Here is a 13,703-nt window from a genome sequence, read left to right as displayed (position 1 = left end):
TTCCGTTTTGCTCTGGGTATTTTGAAGATGGGGTCGCCTGAACTATTTTCCTGGGCTGGCCTCGAACCTCGGTCCTCCTGCGCTCATCCTCCTAAGTAGCTAGGATTACAGACAGGGGCCACCAGCGCCCGGCTAATAAATGTTACTAGGCATGGAGCTTGGATCCAGGTTATCTGTGCGCCTTGTGACCTGGAGTTTGTCCTCTTGGTACCACATTTCCTGCAATCACCGGACCCTAGAGCAGGGGTGGGGACTCGATCCTTCCTTCTCCTCCCTCTTATCTCTTCCGCCCAGTGTTGCTCTCTGATCCTGATCCGGCAGTTCTTGGAGGTGATGGCTAAGGTACTTTCCCCCAGGCCTGGTTACCGGCAGAGTAAGGTCGCCTTGCCAGGATGGACAGAGCCCCCTTCCTGGGGTCACAGGGATGAGTAAATGCTGTAAGTGTCACCCTTCAAGATGTCCTTCCTTCAAAGGGAACACCCCTGCACCACCCTCAATGCCTTCTCCACCCCTGTGCCTCAGTTTATCTCCAACTTGCCTTTCCACTCACTCCATCATGATTCAGAGCAGATGAACACAGAGGATCAATACAACCCTGGCCGCCTGTTACCATCTCCCTTTGCCCCCCTCCAACAGCATAAGGAGAGAACATCTGGGCCTCCTCCCCCCAGCCTCCTCCTCTGCTGCTCCCTGAAAAGCAGGAACACAGAGCCCCGAAGCAGGAAGCGGGCCTGGGCAGCTCTGGGCTCCATTGGCTGCTGCTATGCAAACATTTATGAGCAAAGATGAGAGCAGAAAAGTGGGCATCAAAAGGCAAAGTGATATTGGGTGCCAAGGACAAAAAGCACCAAGGCACAAAGGACGAGGTGTGACACAAAGGCAGAAGTGTGAGCCTCACCTCCCCTTAATCATCTCTTTCCATTTGCTACCACCACCTCCAAGTTCCTGGAAGTTCACAAAATCCAGTGCCACAGGGCCTTTGCCCTTGCTGTTCCTTCTAGCTGGGGGAGGGGGGTTCCTCACCTCAAAACGCCTGTATTTATTTTATGTAGCTGTGACCAAAATACCCGAGAACAACTTAAAGCAGGTATATTAGTTTTATCCTGGCTGTGACAGAAGGTCTGCCTTAAATAACTTACGGGAGGAGAGATTTATTTTGGCTCACAGCTTCAGGAGTCAGTCCATCACGGCGGGAGGGTGGGGTGCAGCAGAACTGTTAACACCATGGCGGCCAGGAAGTGGATAAACAAAGGCATACAGGAAGGGGCCCCCCAGGACACGCCCCCAGAGACATACTCCTCCCACTGGGCCCCATCTCCTGCCTTTCACCACTTCCCCACTAATGCTACTATATTATCAATCCAAGGGATTAATCCATGCAGGAGGTTGGAGCCCTCATGACCCAGTTGTCTCTGGAGTCATCTCACAGACAAGCCCACAGACTTTTGGGTTTTTTTTTTTTTGGTGTTACTGGGGTTTGAATTCAGGGCCTGCACCTTGAACCCCTCCACCAGCACTTTGTGTAATTTTTTTTTTTTTCCAGAGATTCCTCCGAACTCCTCCCACAAACTGAAGACCTATGGTCAGGTCAGAGCAGGGACCCAACCCCTGGCACCAATTTTCTGTGTCAGTTTTACATAGCTGGGACCAAAATACAGGAGAGAACAACTTAAAGGAGAAAAGATTTAGCCATCTGGCAGTGGCTCACAGCTGTAATCCTACTTGGGAGGCTGAGATCAGGAGGATCTTGGTTTGAGGCCAGCCCAGGCAAATAATTTATGAGACACCCCCCCCAATCTCCAAAATAACCAGAGCAAAATGGACTGGAGGGGTGGCTCAAGCAGTACAGCGCCTACTTTGTGAGTGGGAAGCCCTGAGTTCAAACCCCAGTGCCACCAAAAAAAAAAAAAAGAGAGACAGACCCTCCAGGCCCTACCTAAAGCTTGTTCTCTGGGTAGGTGAGCTAAGTTTTTTGGAACCCAAGGCATATTCCACTTACCATGCTTATCTTTAAAGTTCCCTTGATTTTCTTTTTCTTTTTTTTTTTTTTTGGTGGTACTGGGGCTTGAACTCAGGGTCTACACCTTGAGCCACTCCACCAGCCCTTTTTTGTGATGGGTTTTTTTGAGACTGGGTCTCATGAACTTTTCGCCCTCGATTTGCAAGTGCAAAGCTCTGAGTTCAAACCCTAGTCCCATCCTCCCCCCAAAAAAGGGAAAGATTCATTTTGACTCATGGGTTCAGAGGGCTCGTCCCATGGTCACTTTTGTTTCTGGGTTTGTGGTGAGGAAGTCATCACAGTGGTGAGAGTGTAGGCTACAGAAGATACGGAGAGAAAGGAGGGGGCCAGAAACCAAGTATAACCTTCACATCACAGCCCAGTGGCCTACTTCTCACAGCAGGGCCCCTCCTCCTCAAGTTTCCAGAACCTTCCAAAATAGCACCACCAGCTGGTGACCAAAATTTCAGCATGCAAGCATGTTGGGTGACATTGCCTTTTCAAATCATAACAGTTCCTTTTATTTAAGTGTCTATGTCAATGTCGCCCCCACAGGGAGACCTTTCCTGAGCCCCGTGGCTAAGGTAGGCACCCAACTCTTTCACGCCTTATGTATTTCATTTTTCTCTCTAGCTAGATCCCTACCTGATACTCTATCTGGCATTTGATTGAAATTTCCCCTTTCTTCCTCCCTCCCTCAATCCCTCCTCTGCTTCTGACTCCTTCATCACCTTGACTTCCTTCTCCTCCCTCCTCTTCCCTTCCTAGTCAAGGTCTTGCTCTGTTGCCCAGGTTGACCTCAAACTCTTGGGCTCTAGCAATCCTCCTGCCTTGGCCTCCTGAGTAGCTGGGACCACAGCTAAATGAAATTTTCTTATTTATTTATTTATTTATTTATTTGGCGGTACTGGGATTTGAACTCAGGCTTCCACCTTGAGCCACTGCACCGGTCTTTTTTTTGTGATGGATATTTTTGAGATAGGGTCTTGCAAACTGTTTGCCCAGGGCTGGCTTTGAACCATGATCCTTCCTATCTCTGCCTCCTGAGTAGCTAGGATTATAGGTGTGAGCCACTGGCGCCTGGCTTGAATGTTTCTTTACTGTCACTGGAGAGCATTGTCCTCAACAGAGCAGGGATTTTTATTCTTTCCATTCACCACTGAGTGTCCCCAATGGGGCCTGGCACACACTAGTTGCTCAATAAATGCTGAATAACTAGATAACAGCAGCCGTGTGTTTACAGACACACAGACAGAGACCTTCAGGTGGTCAGTGTACCCTCAGTCAGCTTCTCCATGCTGGGCATGGAGAGGCCAATGTCGGTCAAAAACATGGATGTGGTGACCTTGGACCTGAGAAGTTACGGTCCAATGGGAGAGGTGAGTATGCATGGAATAATCATGGGGCCTCTGGTAACTCTAAGAGGGGGACAGCAAGGCGCTGACCTGGAGGCTGACAGGTAGGAATGGGCGCCTAGTTTAGACTAGGAAGTTAAGGATGTCTTGTCTGAGGAGCTGAGGTTGGGGCTGAGCGTCGTCCAAAGTCACAAGAAGGGGGCAACTATAGGGAGATGGAGGAAGGTGTTCCAGGCTGAGACCCCTGAGCCTTCCTTACAGGTGCACCCAGGAGACACAGGTGGATCTCACAGGCATGTGGTATGGCTGCCCCTCCCCACAGCAGGGGCCATCCACACCCTCGGCAAAGCTCATCCGTGGAACCCGGGGCCTCACCGTGCTAGGTGAACACTCACCAGCCCCTCATCCCCCTCGATTTCCTCCTTATCCCTCCCAGGGAGCCCATGTGTCCCAGCCAACCAGGGCCAGCTGCTCATGCATGGCTCTGGCTTCAGATTGGGGTCTCCCCCTTTTTTTTTGAGGCACTAGCATTTGAACTCAGGGCCTCACACTTGCTAGGCAGGCGCTCTACCACATGAGCCACTCCACCAGCCCTTTTCTGTGATGTGCTTTTATGAGACAGAGTCTTGAGGACTTATGTCTGGATGATTTCAAACCCCAATCCTCCTGATCTCTGCCTCCTGAGTAACTAGGATTACAGGCGTGAGCCAAGGGCACCCGGCTTTCAAGGATCACCCTTGAAAGAGGGAGAAGAGGACCCAGGAGGAGCGTGGTGTGCATTAAACACAAAGGGAAGGTGACAGTCTGCAGGCAGGAGTGTGGCCGAGAGATGAAGGTCCTGTGTGTGTGTGTCTGTTGGCACGGTGTGTCATGCATGTGTGTTTCATGTGTCCATTCATATGGTTTTTTTAAGTTTTTTTTTTTTCGGTGGTACTCGGGTTTGAACTCAGGACTTTGTACTTGCAAAACAGGGGTGTATGGTTGGATCCCCACCCCCACTCCTAAGCCTAATTATTTTGAGATAAAGCCACACTATGTGGCTCAGGTTGGCCTGGAACTTTCGATCTCCCTGCCTCAGGCTGAGATCACAGGCAGGTGCCAGGCACATCTTGTGTGTCTCAGTGGTTTTGTCTATTGATTAGTGTATATTTTTGTGCCTGCTACACGTGGGTCTCAGCGCATGTGTTTGTGTCTGTGTGGTAGCTGTTTCCCTGAGTGGGTCATTGTGCTGAACAACTGTGGTTCTTAATTTTTTGGGCCGCACTGGGATTTGAACTTAGGGCCTCACACCTGCTAGGAGTACTAGCACTTGAGCCATTCCTCCAGGCCAAATGTGGCTACTTCTTGTGTGTTGGTCCATGGCCTATGTATATGACTTGGTGTGTTTTACCCCTTAAACTCCATTAAGAAAACATTTGTCCCCACTTTCCCATGCTGGGAGGGACAGAGGAGGGACACATAGGTAGGATCCCCAAATCACACTATTTTTTTTTTTTTGTGGTACTGGGACTTGAACTCAGGGCCTACACCTTAAGCCTCTCCACCAGCCCTGTTTTTATGATGGGTTTCTTCGAGATAGGGTTTCAAGAACTGTTTGCCCAGGCTGGCTTCAAAGCTTGATCCTCCTTATCTCTGCCTCCTGAGTAGCTAGGACTACAGGCATGAGCCACAGCACCTGGCTGTACACTGCTCCTTTTTAAACACTTGCTAAGCAGGCATTCTCCTGCTTGAGCCTCACCGCCAGCCCTCACCCAGCTTTCTTGTTCACACTGCTGGGCCTTTATCACAAGGTTAATAGTAATAACAAGTATCACTGCCGAGATAATTTCCTTTATTTGGGGCTCAGCCAAGCCTGAATGAAGAAAGGGCAGAGCCAGGGGCCCAGTGACCCCAAGAGGAGTTGTGGGGCCCAAACCCTGAATCTCCCATGTGCAAATCACACATGTGATGTAGCTGAAAACGGGCTGGCTTTCTCAGGGTTCTGCGTATTCTTCCCCTGGAGAACCTGAGGCAGAAACTGCTAAGCTGGGTGAAGAAAGGCTTATGCTTCTTGAGTTGGGCCGTGATGGGGGCTCAGAGACAACCCACACCTGCCACACAGTCTCTTGGGCTGCACACTTTTTCTTGGCACCAGCCAGCAACTGGAGCAGCGGGTGCCATATTTCTTGTACCTGGAGGGTGGGGTAATAAGAAACCACCATTTAGGATGCATCGGAGGGTCTAGATGCTACCACAGGGAAACCATTTTCCCCCAAGAGCTGGCTGGTTTTCTCCCGCCATCCCCCATCCTGGCTAAGCATGGACTGATTCCCACCCCCCATCCTACTCCCTCCCCCAACTGAGGACCTGATGCCACAGGCATTGCACAGGGGTGTCCCATCTTCTGCATCTCTCCAGAGTGGGGTCCTCTGTGTCCTACAGGAAGCACAGCGTCGGGGCCCTGGAGGGTCTGAGGTCAAAGGGCAGGAGTGAGGGGCTAAGACTCGGGGCTCTAGAGGCTCACGTGGGGGTGGGAGGCTTTGGGGGGGCTCTGCAAAGGCCCCAGTGGCTCTGGACCAGCCTTGGGTGTTGCCAAAGCGAAGACGACAGAGACCCAGGAAGGGAGACAGATGGCAGAGGCAATGCTCTGCAAAGGAGGAAACCGGGGGTGGGGTGACTCAGCCTGAGGGGCGCTGCACACCACTCCTCCTGAGCTGAGCTAAATAGGGACGCATGATGGAGAGGGGGGCAGGGAGGAAGACAGGGAGGCTGGAAGTTTTCCCCTCTCCCCCCAATATTTATAGCTCTAGGGTCTTTAGGACTCACCCAAGGCCTCGCTCATTCGGGGACTGGGCTCAGGGGCCCTGGCAGGACTGGCGGGGGGTCCCCGAGAATGGCTGCTGCCAGGCAGGCTGGAGGGGAGACAAGGCATTAACATCGGGGGGCCTGCAACCTGTCCCCGACAGCCCCCCTAAATGAAAATTTATTATCAAGGTATCAGGCATCTCCTGAAGAGACCTCTAGTGTCTGAAAGGTCTGGCTTTGTCCCCCACTAGTAACAATAATGATGATTGATATTATTTTGAGCTGGGTGTGTTGGTTGGCCTCCTGTAATCCCAGCACTCAGGAGGCTTAGGCAGGAGGATTGAGAGTTCCAGGCTAGCCTAGGCTACATGGGAAGACCTGGTCTACAAAGAAACAAAAAATTAAAATAATAATTAATATGATCTGAAGTGTTAACTAAGCTGAGGCCAGGCTGTGGGGTTTGAATCCCAGTTCTCTTCCGTCCTTGCTGTGTGACCCTGGACAAGTCATCTCCCTCTCTGTGCTTCCGTGTCCTCCTCTGTAAAATTGGCTTCACAAGGCTTCAGTGAGCCCACAGCCACCAGGTGCTGCCTATTACCTCTTGTTGGTGTCATGGCTGACAAAAAAGTTGCTATGAGCCCTTTGGAGAATAGAGCAGCTGCCCCCTGTGCGGGTAACAATTCCTAGAGACCAGGTCTCTGACGGGGAGCGGAGGCGGCTGCCTTAGCGTGGAGGGCTGGGCCTGGTGTCAGTCCAAGGTCTCCATCCAAGACTGAGCCATTGGTAATGTGGGGCTGGTGGGGGACACTGGGAGCGGATGCTTGAGAGCACTGGCCCCCAGACCTCCGCCCCACACTGTTGAGTTCTCTCTGTCAACCTATAGGGTATATGACCAACTGTGGAGGGTTAAGGTGGGGCTCAGTGGCAGAGACCTGCCTAGTGTATGTGAGGTCTTGGGTTCCATTTCTAGAACTGCAAAAAAAAAAAAAAAAAAACTCACCAACAATGGATTAAAAAAAAAACTGCACAAGGACTGAAGATGTACAGACCTTCTGTCATAATTCTCTAAACAAGACAATATAACAACTATTTGCACAGCATGTATGGTATATTAAGTATAATAAGTCATCTAAAGATGATTGAAAGTCTATGAGAGAGCCGGGCATGGTGATGCACATCTGTAATCCCCGCACCGGAGAGGCTGAGGCAGGAGGATCGTGGGTTCCTGGCCAGCCTGGGCTACACAGTGAGACCCTGTGTCAAAAAATAAAGTTTAAAGGAGATGTGCAGATGTGCATAAGTTCTATGCATATACTATGCCATTTGATCTAAGAGACTTGATCATAATTTAGTATCAGATTTGGAGGGGTGACTGTGTGAAGGGCACCCTTGCCCAGCTGGGCCCTACCTGTAGGTGGGTACGATCTGTAGGCTGGCATCTGGCTTTATCTGAAACCTCAGAGTCACCCCCTTGAACCCAGGGTCCACCTTCTCACTGCTCTTGCTGGGTTTCGGCTGCTTCCGACGTCTTCTCTGGGGTGGACGCTGGTGGCACTCCAGGCGGTGGCACTTGTGGCTGACTGAGGCCTGCCTGTTCTTAGAGCTCCTGACCATAGTCAGGGTGTCCAAAGTACCCAGGGCCACCGACTCCCAGCAGGGTGCCAAGGCCTGGGTGTCCGGGATCGGGGACTGAAGCCCCTCTTCTGTCTCTTGGAGGAAGCACAGACTGACAGAGTCCTGGCATGCAGGCCAGAGGGACCTGGGGACAAGAGGCTGAATGACCACCCCTTTCTCTCCCTGGGTAATCTTGGATCCAGCAGGCCTGAGGCTCCCCAAGGGCAGGGGGTTGTCCAGGAGGCGCCTGCCCCTTGCTAACTGTGTGCCTGCCTGAGGCACAGAATCATTTGAAGCTTTGAAAGTTGCAGAGTAGTTACAAACAGTACCTACTGTGTGATGCGATCTCCGCCCTCATCACCACAGTGGGACAAGGACTTAACCTAAGGTGACCTGCCTGCTCCATCAAGCAGCCCTTTGCTATTCTCATTATGATTTTTTTGTGGTACTGACATTTGAACCCAGGACCTGGAGCTTGCTAGGCAAGCACTACCACGTGAGCCACGCCCCCGGCCTGCCCGGGATGATTTTCATGTATATTATTAGTTTACCCTTATAACCCCCCGATGACCCGATTAGTGTCTACACCAGCTTCTGAGGCCTCCCAGGCCCAGCGATCGTGGCATCTTATCCTAGATGACCCCCAAGTGTCCCCAGGCACCGGAGCCTCTTCTTGTAAAGTACTAGAAACTAACACTGCGACCCCCAGATCATCCCCGGGAGCCCGAGGTCGCAACCCCGTGCCCACTGGGCCTGGTGAAGTGTCAGCGGGGTGGGGGAGGGGGCCAGGCCTTGCTCACCTGCCACCGGGTCTGACGCATCTCAGGGGCCGCGGCTCGCGCTGCGCTGAGGGTCCCGGGGGCGACGACTCGGGGTCCAGACAAGGAGGCGCCAGCAGCTCCCTGAGGAGCAGCAAGTCCGGGGTGCGATCGGCCTCCATGGCCAGTGCCCAGCCCCCAGCTAACCTCGCCGACCCGCCCCGCCCCGCCCCCACGGACAAACCCTGGTGAGGTGAGGATGGGCGCCACCTGGGCGCGGCCGCGGGGGGCGCTTCTGGCTGCCGGTGCGATTCGATGAGCCCCACCTGGGTGGGGCGGGGCCAGCGGGGTCCCCTCGGTGCCGCCTTGCTTCCAGGCGGGTCTTCCTCGGGCCACCTGTGCACCCCTCAGGGCCAAGGGCAAGCACGATCGCTCCAGATCCTTCCGCAGCTGCAGGGGCGGGGCCTCTTCCCCAGGAAGAGGGGGTCCCAGGCCTCAGGCCCGGGGCGGGGGGCGGGGGGCGGGCGGGCAGAGCCGGAGGTCCAGCAGATGCAGGTGTAGGACTGAGACCAGACCCCCAAGGACACATGACATGCTGATGTGACAGTTTTATTGCAGCTCAATTTGAGCCCAACCCTATTCACACCCCGATTGTCAGGGGTTTGGGGAAGGCAACCCAAGTAGAGGCCCTGCCCCCCCCACAACCAGGGCTCTGCCCCAGGCAGTGGCCATGACCTTAACCGTGACCTTAGCCGTGCTTCCCACATCTCTCAGGTCTGTCTGTGCCTTGGGCCCGGCTGGCAACTTGGCTCTTCCTTCAAGTCCTGGCCCTGGAGCCATGGTGGTCTGGGGTCAGACCAAAAGTCCGTGTCAGTGGGGCTTGGGGACATGGCCATCCACATAGAAGTTCCTGGTGATCTTGGGCAGGGTGAATTCTGCGCCCTCCAGTTCAGGGGTCAGGGTGATCTGGCAGCCCAGCCTCGAATTCTCCTGCAGTAAGGGGGCCATGTCCAGCATGTCCTCCTCCCTGGGACAGCGAGGATGCTGATCAGGGCCCTTGCACACTGACTAGCAGGTGGGGACACTGCAGCCCAGAGGGTGTGGGGGGTGTTGGCAGAGGGCAGCTCTCCTTGTGGCTAGGGTGGACGCTGGACATGGGTACCCCGGGGCTGGCCATTAAGCTGCACAGCTCTGAGCTGGAGGCTCCCCTGCTCACCTCTCCTCAGGCGGGGGCAGAAGATCCAGGTGGGCCTCGCTCACATACACGTGGCAGGTGGAGCATGCCAGGGAGGCTTCGCAGGCCCCTGGGGGCAGGAAGTAAAGGGGACAAGGTGAGGGTGACAACCAGGCAAGTCCTTCATTTTACTGGGCCCCCAGTGGCTCCCCCCAGTCTTCTACCCTGGCTGGGTGTGCCCAAGCTGCTTGGAGGCTTTACAAAGCCCTGTCCAGCTGGGTGCTGGTGGCTCACAGGGTAATCCTAGCTACTCAGGAGGCAGAGATCAGGAGGATAGCAGTTTGAAACCATCCCAGACAAAGAGTTCGAGAGCCCTTATCTCAAAAAACCCTTCACAAAAAAAGGGATGGTGGAGTGCTCAAGGTGTAGGCCCTGAGTTCAAATTCCAGTACCGCCAAAACAAAAAAAAAAACCCACAAAGGCATGCTAAATGGGCTTGCTAGCCCATTTAGAACTAGGAATGAGCCTGGCCACACAGGAAGTTCTGAAGGGCACCTGAAAGCCCTTGCTGTGCCTGTGTGTAGGGCACAGGGGTTCCCAGCACCCTGCCAATCCCAGAGGCCATAGGAGCTAACTCACATCCAGTGTGCAGGGAGAAGGCTCAGGGTGCTAGGGTGCATAGAGGGAAACTGAGGATTTCTGACCAGCCACCCTTTCCCTTGGCCACACTCCCGAGCCCTCTGGTTGGTCACCTGGAACTGTGCTTGGGAACAATGTCCTTTCTGGCCTCAAACTTTCCAAAGTGTTTTCACACCTAGAATGAAACCCAAACTCCTCCACTCAGGCCTTGAGATCTCCCCACCCCTCTGCCTTATTTGCTCCACTTCAGTCACATTGCCTCCATACTTTTTTTTTCTTTCAGAGATGGGGTCTATGTAGCCCAAGCTGGGCTTCAACTCATGATCTTCCTGTCTCAGCCTCCTGTGTGCTAGGATTATAGGCATGCATCAATCACGCCTGGCCCCAAATTGACCCCTTGGGTGCAACTTTTTTTTTTTTTTCCCAGTACTGGGGCTTGAACACCTGGAGCCACTCCACCAGCCCATTTTATTGATGGGTTTTTCAAGAACTATTTGCCAAGGCTGGCTTTGAACCTCAATCCACCTGATCTCTGCCTCCTGAGTAGCTAGGATTACAGCTGTGAGGCACCGGCAGCCAGTTGATGCAACTCTTACTACATCAAGTTCGTCCTCGCCTCGGGGCCTTTGGACTTGCTGTACTCATGGCCTGGCATGCTCTTCTCTCTACTCTTTCTAAAGCTGGATCCTTCTTGTCTTTGAGGATTCAACTCCACTGTCCTGACTGTCCCACCTTCTGTTTTTTGTCACCTCCCCCCCTTTTCATTTTGTGCAGCATTTATCATCATAAATAACATTAAATATTATTTACTTATTTCTTGATTGATGGGATTACAGGCACATGCACCATGCCCAGTCAATCTCTAGGTTGACTTGGTCCTCATCAACTTGTTCTCCTCTCTGTACACCATGTGCCAGGTCCTAAGGACAAACACTGTTTCCTAGCATAGTGCTTACTGATGGGGCTGCTGTCCTTATTAGGCTGAAACTGGTGTGACATGACAGAGGCCTTGTCTTTGTTGTTCAGTGCTGCCTAATACATGGGAGGTAGTCAATATTCACAAAAAGGCAGCACAGATCAGTAGCTAAAATGGGCTGAATTGGCATCTAGGTTGACTTTGAACCAGATCTACTTATGCTGGGGCTGTTTCCTCATCTGCAAAATGCAACTACAGTCTCCTCTATAGAGTTATCATGGAGACTCAGTCATGCTTAATTATTATCTTTCTTTCAACAAATACTGAATTCATGCAGGTTACATGTAAGTATCACGAGAGGCAACAGGTAAGTGTGAACAGGGTGTCCAAGCTCATTGTGGGGTAGATGACAAGGAAGGCAACAAAACAGTGAGAAGTGTTTTGAGGACAAAATAAAATGCACTGATAGGAGATGAAGACTTTAGTTGGACTGAGGAACATGGGGCTGTCAGGAAGATGGTATTTACATTTAGATCTGAAGGGCAAAAGGAGACAAAATATTTGCTGGGAAAGCCACTTCTGACATAGGGAACAGCATGTGCAAAGGTCCTGAGGCAGGAATGAGCTTGGCTACATAGCAGGCTCTATCTCATAAAAGGAAAAGCAATGCCAAGATGGCTAGAATAGAGGGAGCAAGGGGGAAGGGAACACAGAGGGCAGGAGTTCTAGTCACCTATAATAAGATGCTCAACAAATGGAAGCGGGGCAGGAAATTAGGCCACAAAAGAGTTTTGATTTTTGTTTGTTGCTTTGTCTTTTTTTTTTTCCCCTTGGCAGCACTGAGGTTTGAACTCAGGGCCTCACACTCGGTAGGCAGGTACTCTACCCTTGAGCCACTTAGCCAGGCCTGTCTTAGGTATTTTCTTTTATTGTTGTGCTGAGTGGGGGTACACTGTGGCATTTACAAAAGTTCTTACAATATATCAAATGTCCCATATGAATTCACTCCTTCCACCATTCTCCTTTATCCCCTCTTCTTCCCCCATTCCTGAAATAGTCAACAGATCTCATTTTTCGGTTTACATACATATGTATGTGCTGGGTATTTTGCAGATAGGGTCTTGTGAAGTATTTGCCTGGGCTGGCTTAGAACTATGATCCTCCTGATCCTGCCTCCTGAGTATGCAGGGATTACAGGCATAAGTCATCCACGCCTAGCTTGTTGTGCTTTTCTTGAGACAGGGTCTCTCTATGTAGCCCCAGTGCAGGGATTACAGACCTATATCATCACACCCTGCTGATGTGTAGGCTTTTTTTTTTTTTTGGTGGGACTGGGCTTTGTACTTAGGAATCCATGCTTGCAAAGCAGGTGCTCCACCGCTTGAACCACACCTCCAGTCCGTTTTGCTCTAGCTATTCATTTTTGGCAGTACTGGGGTTTGAACTCAGGGCCTCGGGCTTGCTAGGTAGGCGCTGTACCACTTGAGCCACTCGGCCTGCCCGTTTTTTGTGTTGGGCATTTTCCAGACAGGGTCTTGCCAACTCTATGCCGGGGTGGCTTCCAACCGCGATCCTCCTGATCTCTGCATCTTGAGTAGCTATGTTTACAGAGCTGAGTCACCAGCGCCCAGCTCTTGCTCTGGTTATTTTGGAGATGGGGGGTCTTGTGAACTATTTGCCTGAGTTAGCCTCGAACCACGATCCTCCTGATCTTAGTTTCCCAGGTAGCTAGGAGTACAGGAGTGGGGCACGGCACCGGCTGTGACTTTTGTTTGTTGAAATAATGGGTAAGGGCCTCCCGAATTCCCCCGTGTGGCTCATACCTTCCAGGTCCACACCGTGGCGCTGGGCCAGATGGAGAACATCATCCCCAACTCTTCCGCTCACCGGGATCCGCCGGCCGGAGCGATCCACAAACACCACGTTCACCCTGGGGATGGAAAGGGATGCGAGTGTCGTATTGGATAAGGGCTGCGCGGCCACTGGAAACTAGGGTTAGGAACTCGGGGCAGGGGCTAGGGACTGAGACGAAGCTGCAGGCCAAGACGGGAAGCGGGGACTTTGTCCCTACACTCACACGTCCCCGGGCCGCTCCGGGCCGCCGGCCTCCTCCTCTCCAGCCTGGCGCGAGCCTAGAAAACACGGTTAGGATGAGCGGGGCCCGGCCGGCGTCCGGCGGATGAACAGCCTGTCCCTGGCGCCTTCTGTACCTGTTGTCCAGAGCTTTTTGGTTGTCACCAGCGCCGCCACTTCGCAGGACCTGCTCCACCAGGAGCCCCTGGCCGCCCGCAACAAGAACACGGCATTCACGCCGCCTCGAGCCATGGAGGCGGCCATGACAGGCGTCACGTGACCGGGCGACTGGGCATGCGCAGCACCTGACATGGGCGCCGAGGGCCGTAATTACCCTAATATAAACGTGGGGACCGTGGCGGTCAGACGTTCCCACCAGTAAGGTAACCAG

General features: G+C 52.7%; 2 protein-coding genes across 4 annotated transcripts; both read right to left on the bottom strand.

Annotated features, from left to right (window-relative positions):
* Positions 1-5,168: 5,168 nt before the first annotated feature.
* Positions 5,169-9,099, bottom strand: Zglp1 (zinc finger GATA like protein 1). 2 transcript variants are annotated; one of them, XM_074054093.1, is made up of 6 exons: positions 8,837-9,099; positions 8,553-8,654; positions 7,547-7,897; positions 6,160-6,245; positions 5,701-5,803; positions 5,169-5,525 (listed from the first exon to the last, which is right to left on the bottom strand). In XM_074054093.1, the coding sequence occupies exons 1-6, from the start codon at positions 9,097-9,099 to the stop codon at positions 5,396-5,398; spliced, it is 1,035 nt and encodes a 344-aa protein (XP_073910194.1). In that variant the 3' UTR covers positions 5,169-5,395. The 2 variants fall into 2 exon arrangements, with proteins under 2 accessions (XP_073910194.1, XP_020029881.1); XM_020174292.2 differs by lacking the exon at positions 8,837-9,099 and having other exon boundaries at positions 8,553-8,692.
* A 10-nt stretch (positions 9,100-9,109) lies between these two features.
* Fdx2 (ferredoxin 2) lies at positions 9,110-13,610 on the bottom strand. Of its 2 annotated transcripts, none has more exons than XM_020174293.2 (5): positions 13,450-13,610; positions 13,317-13,371; positions 13,063-13,169; positions 9,727-9,814; positions 9,110-9,537 (listed from the first exon to the last, which is right to left on the bottom strand). In XM_020174293.2, the coding sequence occupies exons 1-5, from the start codon at positions 13,574-13,576 to the stop codon at positions 9,381-9,383; spliced, it is 534 nt and encodes a 177-aa protein (XP_020029882.1). In that variant the 5' UTR covers positions 13,577-13,610; the 3' UTR covers positions 9,110-9,380. The 2 variants fall into 2 exon arrangements, with proteins under 2 accessions (XP_020029882.1, XP_073910195.1); XM_074054094.1 differs by having other exon boundaries at positions 9,110-9,356.
* Between the last annotated feature and the right edge of the window lie 93 nt (positions 13,611-13,703).

This window comes from Castor canadensis, chromosome 14, assembly GCF_047511655.1.
Source record: "Castor canadensis chromosome 14, mCasCan1.hap1v2, whole genome shotgun sequence".
Taxonomy (NCBI): domain Eukaryota; kingdom Metazoa; phylum Chordata; class Mammalia; order Rodentia; family Castoridae; genus Castor; species Castor canadensis.
The sequence above is the reverse complement of the archived record's forward strand: the minus strand, read 5'-3'. Positions and strand labels throughout refer to the sequence as shown.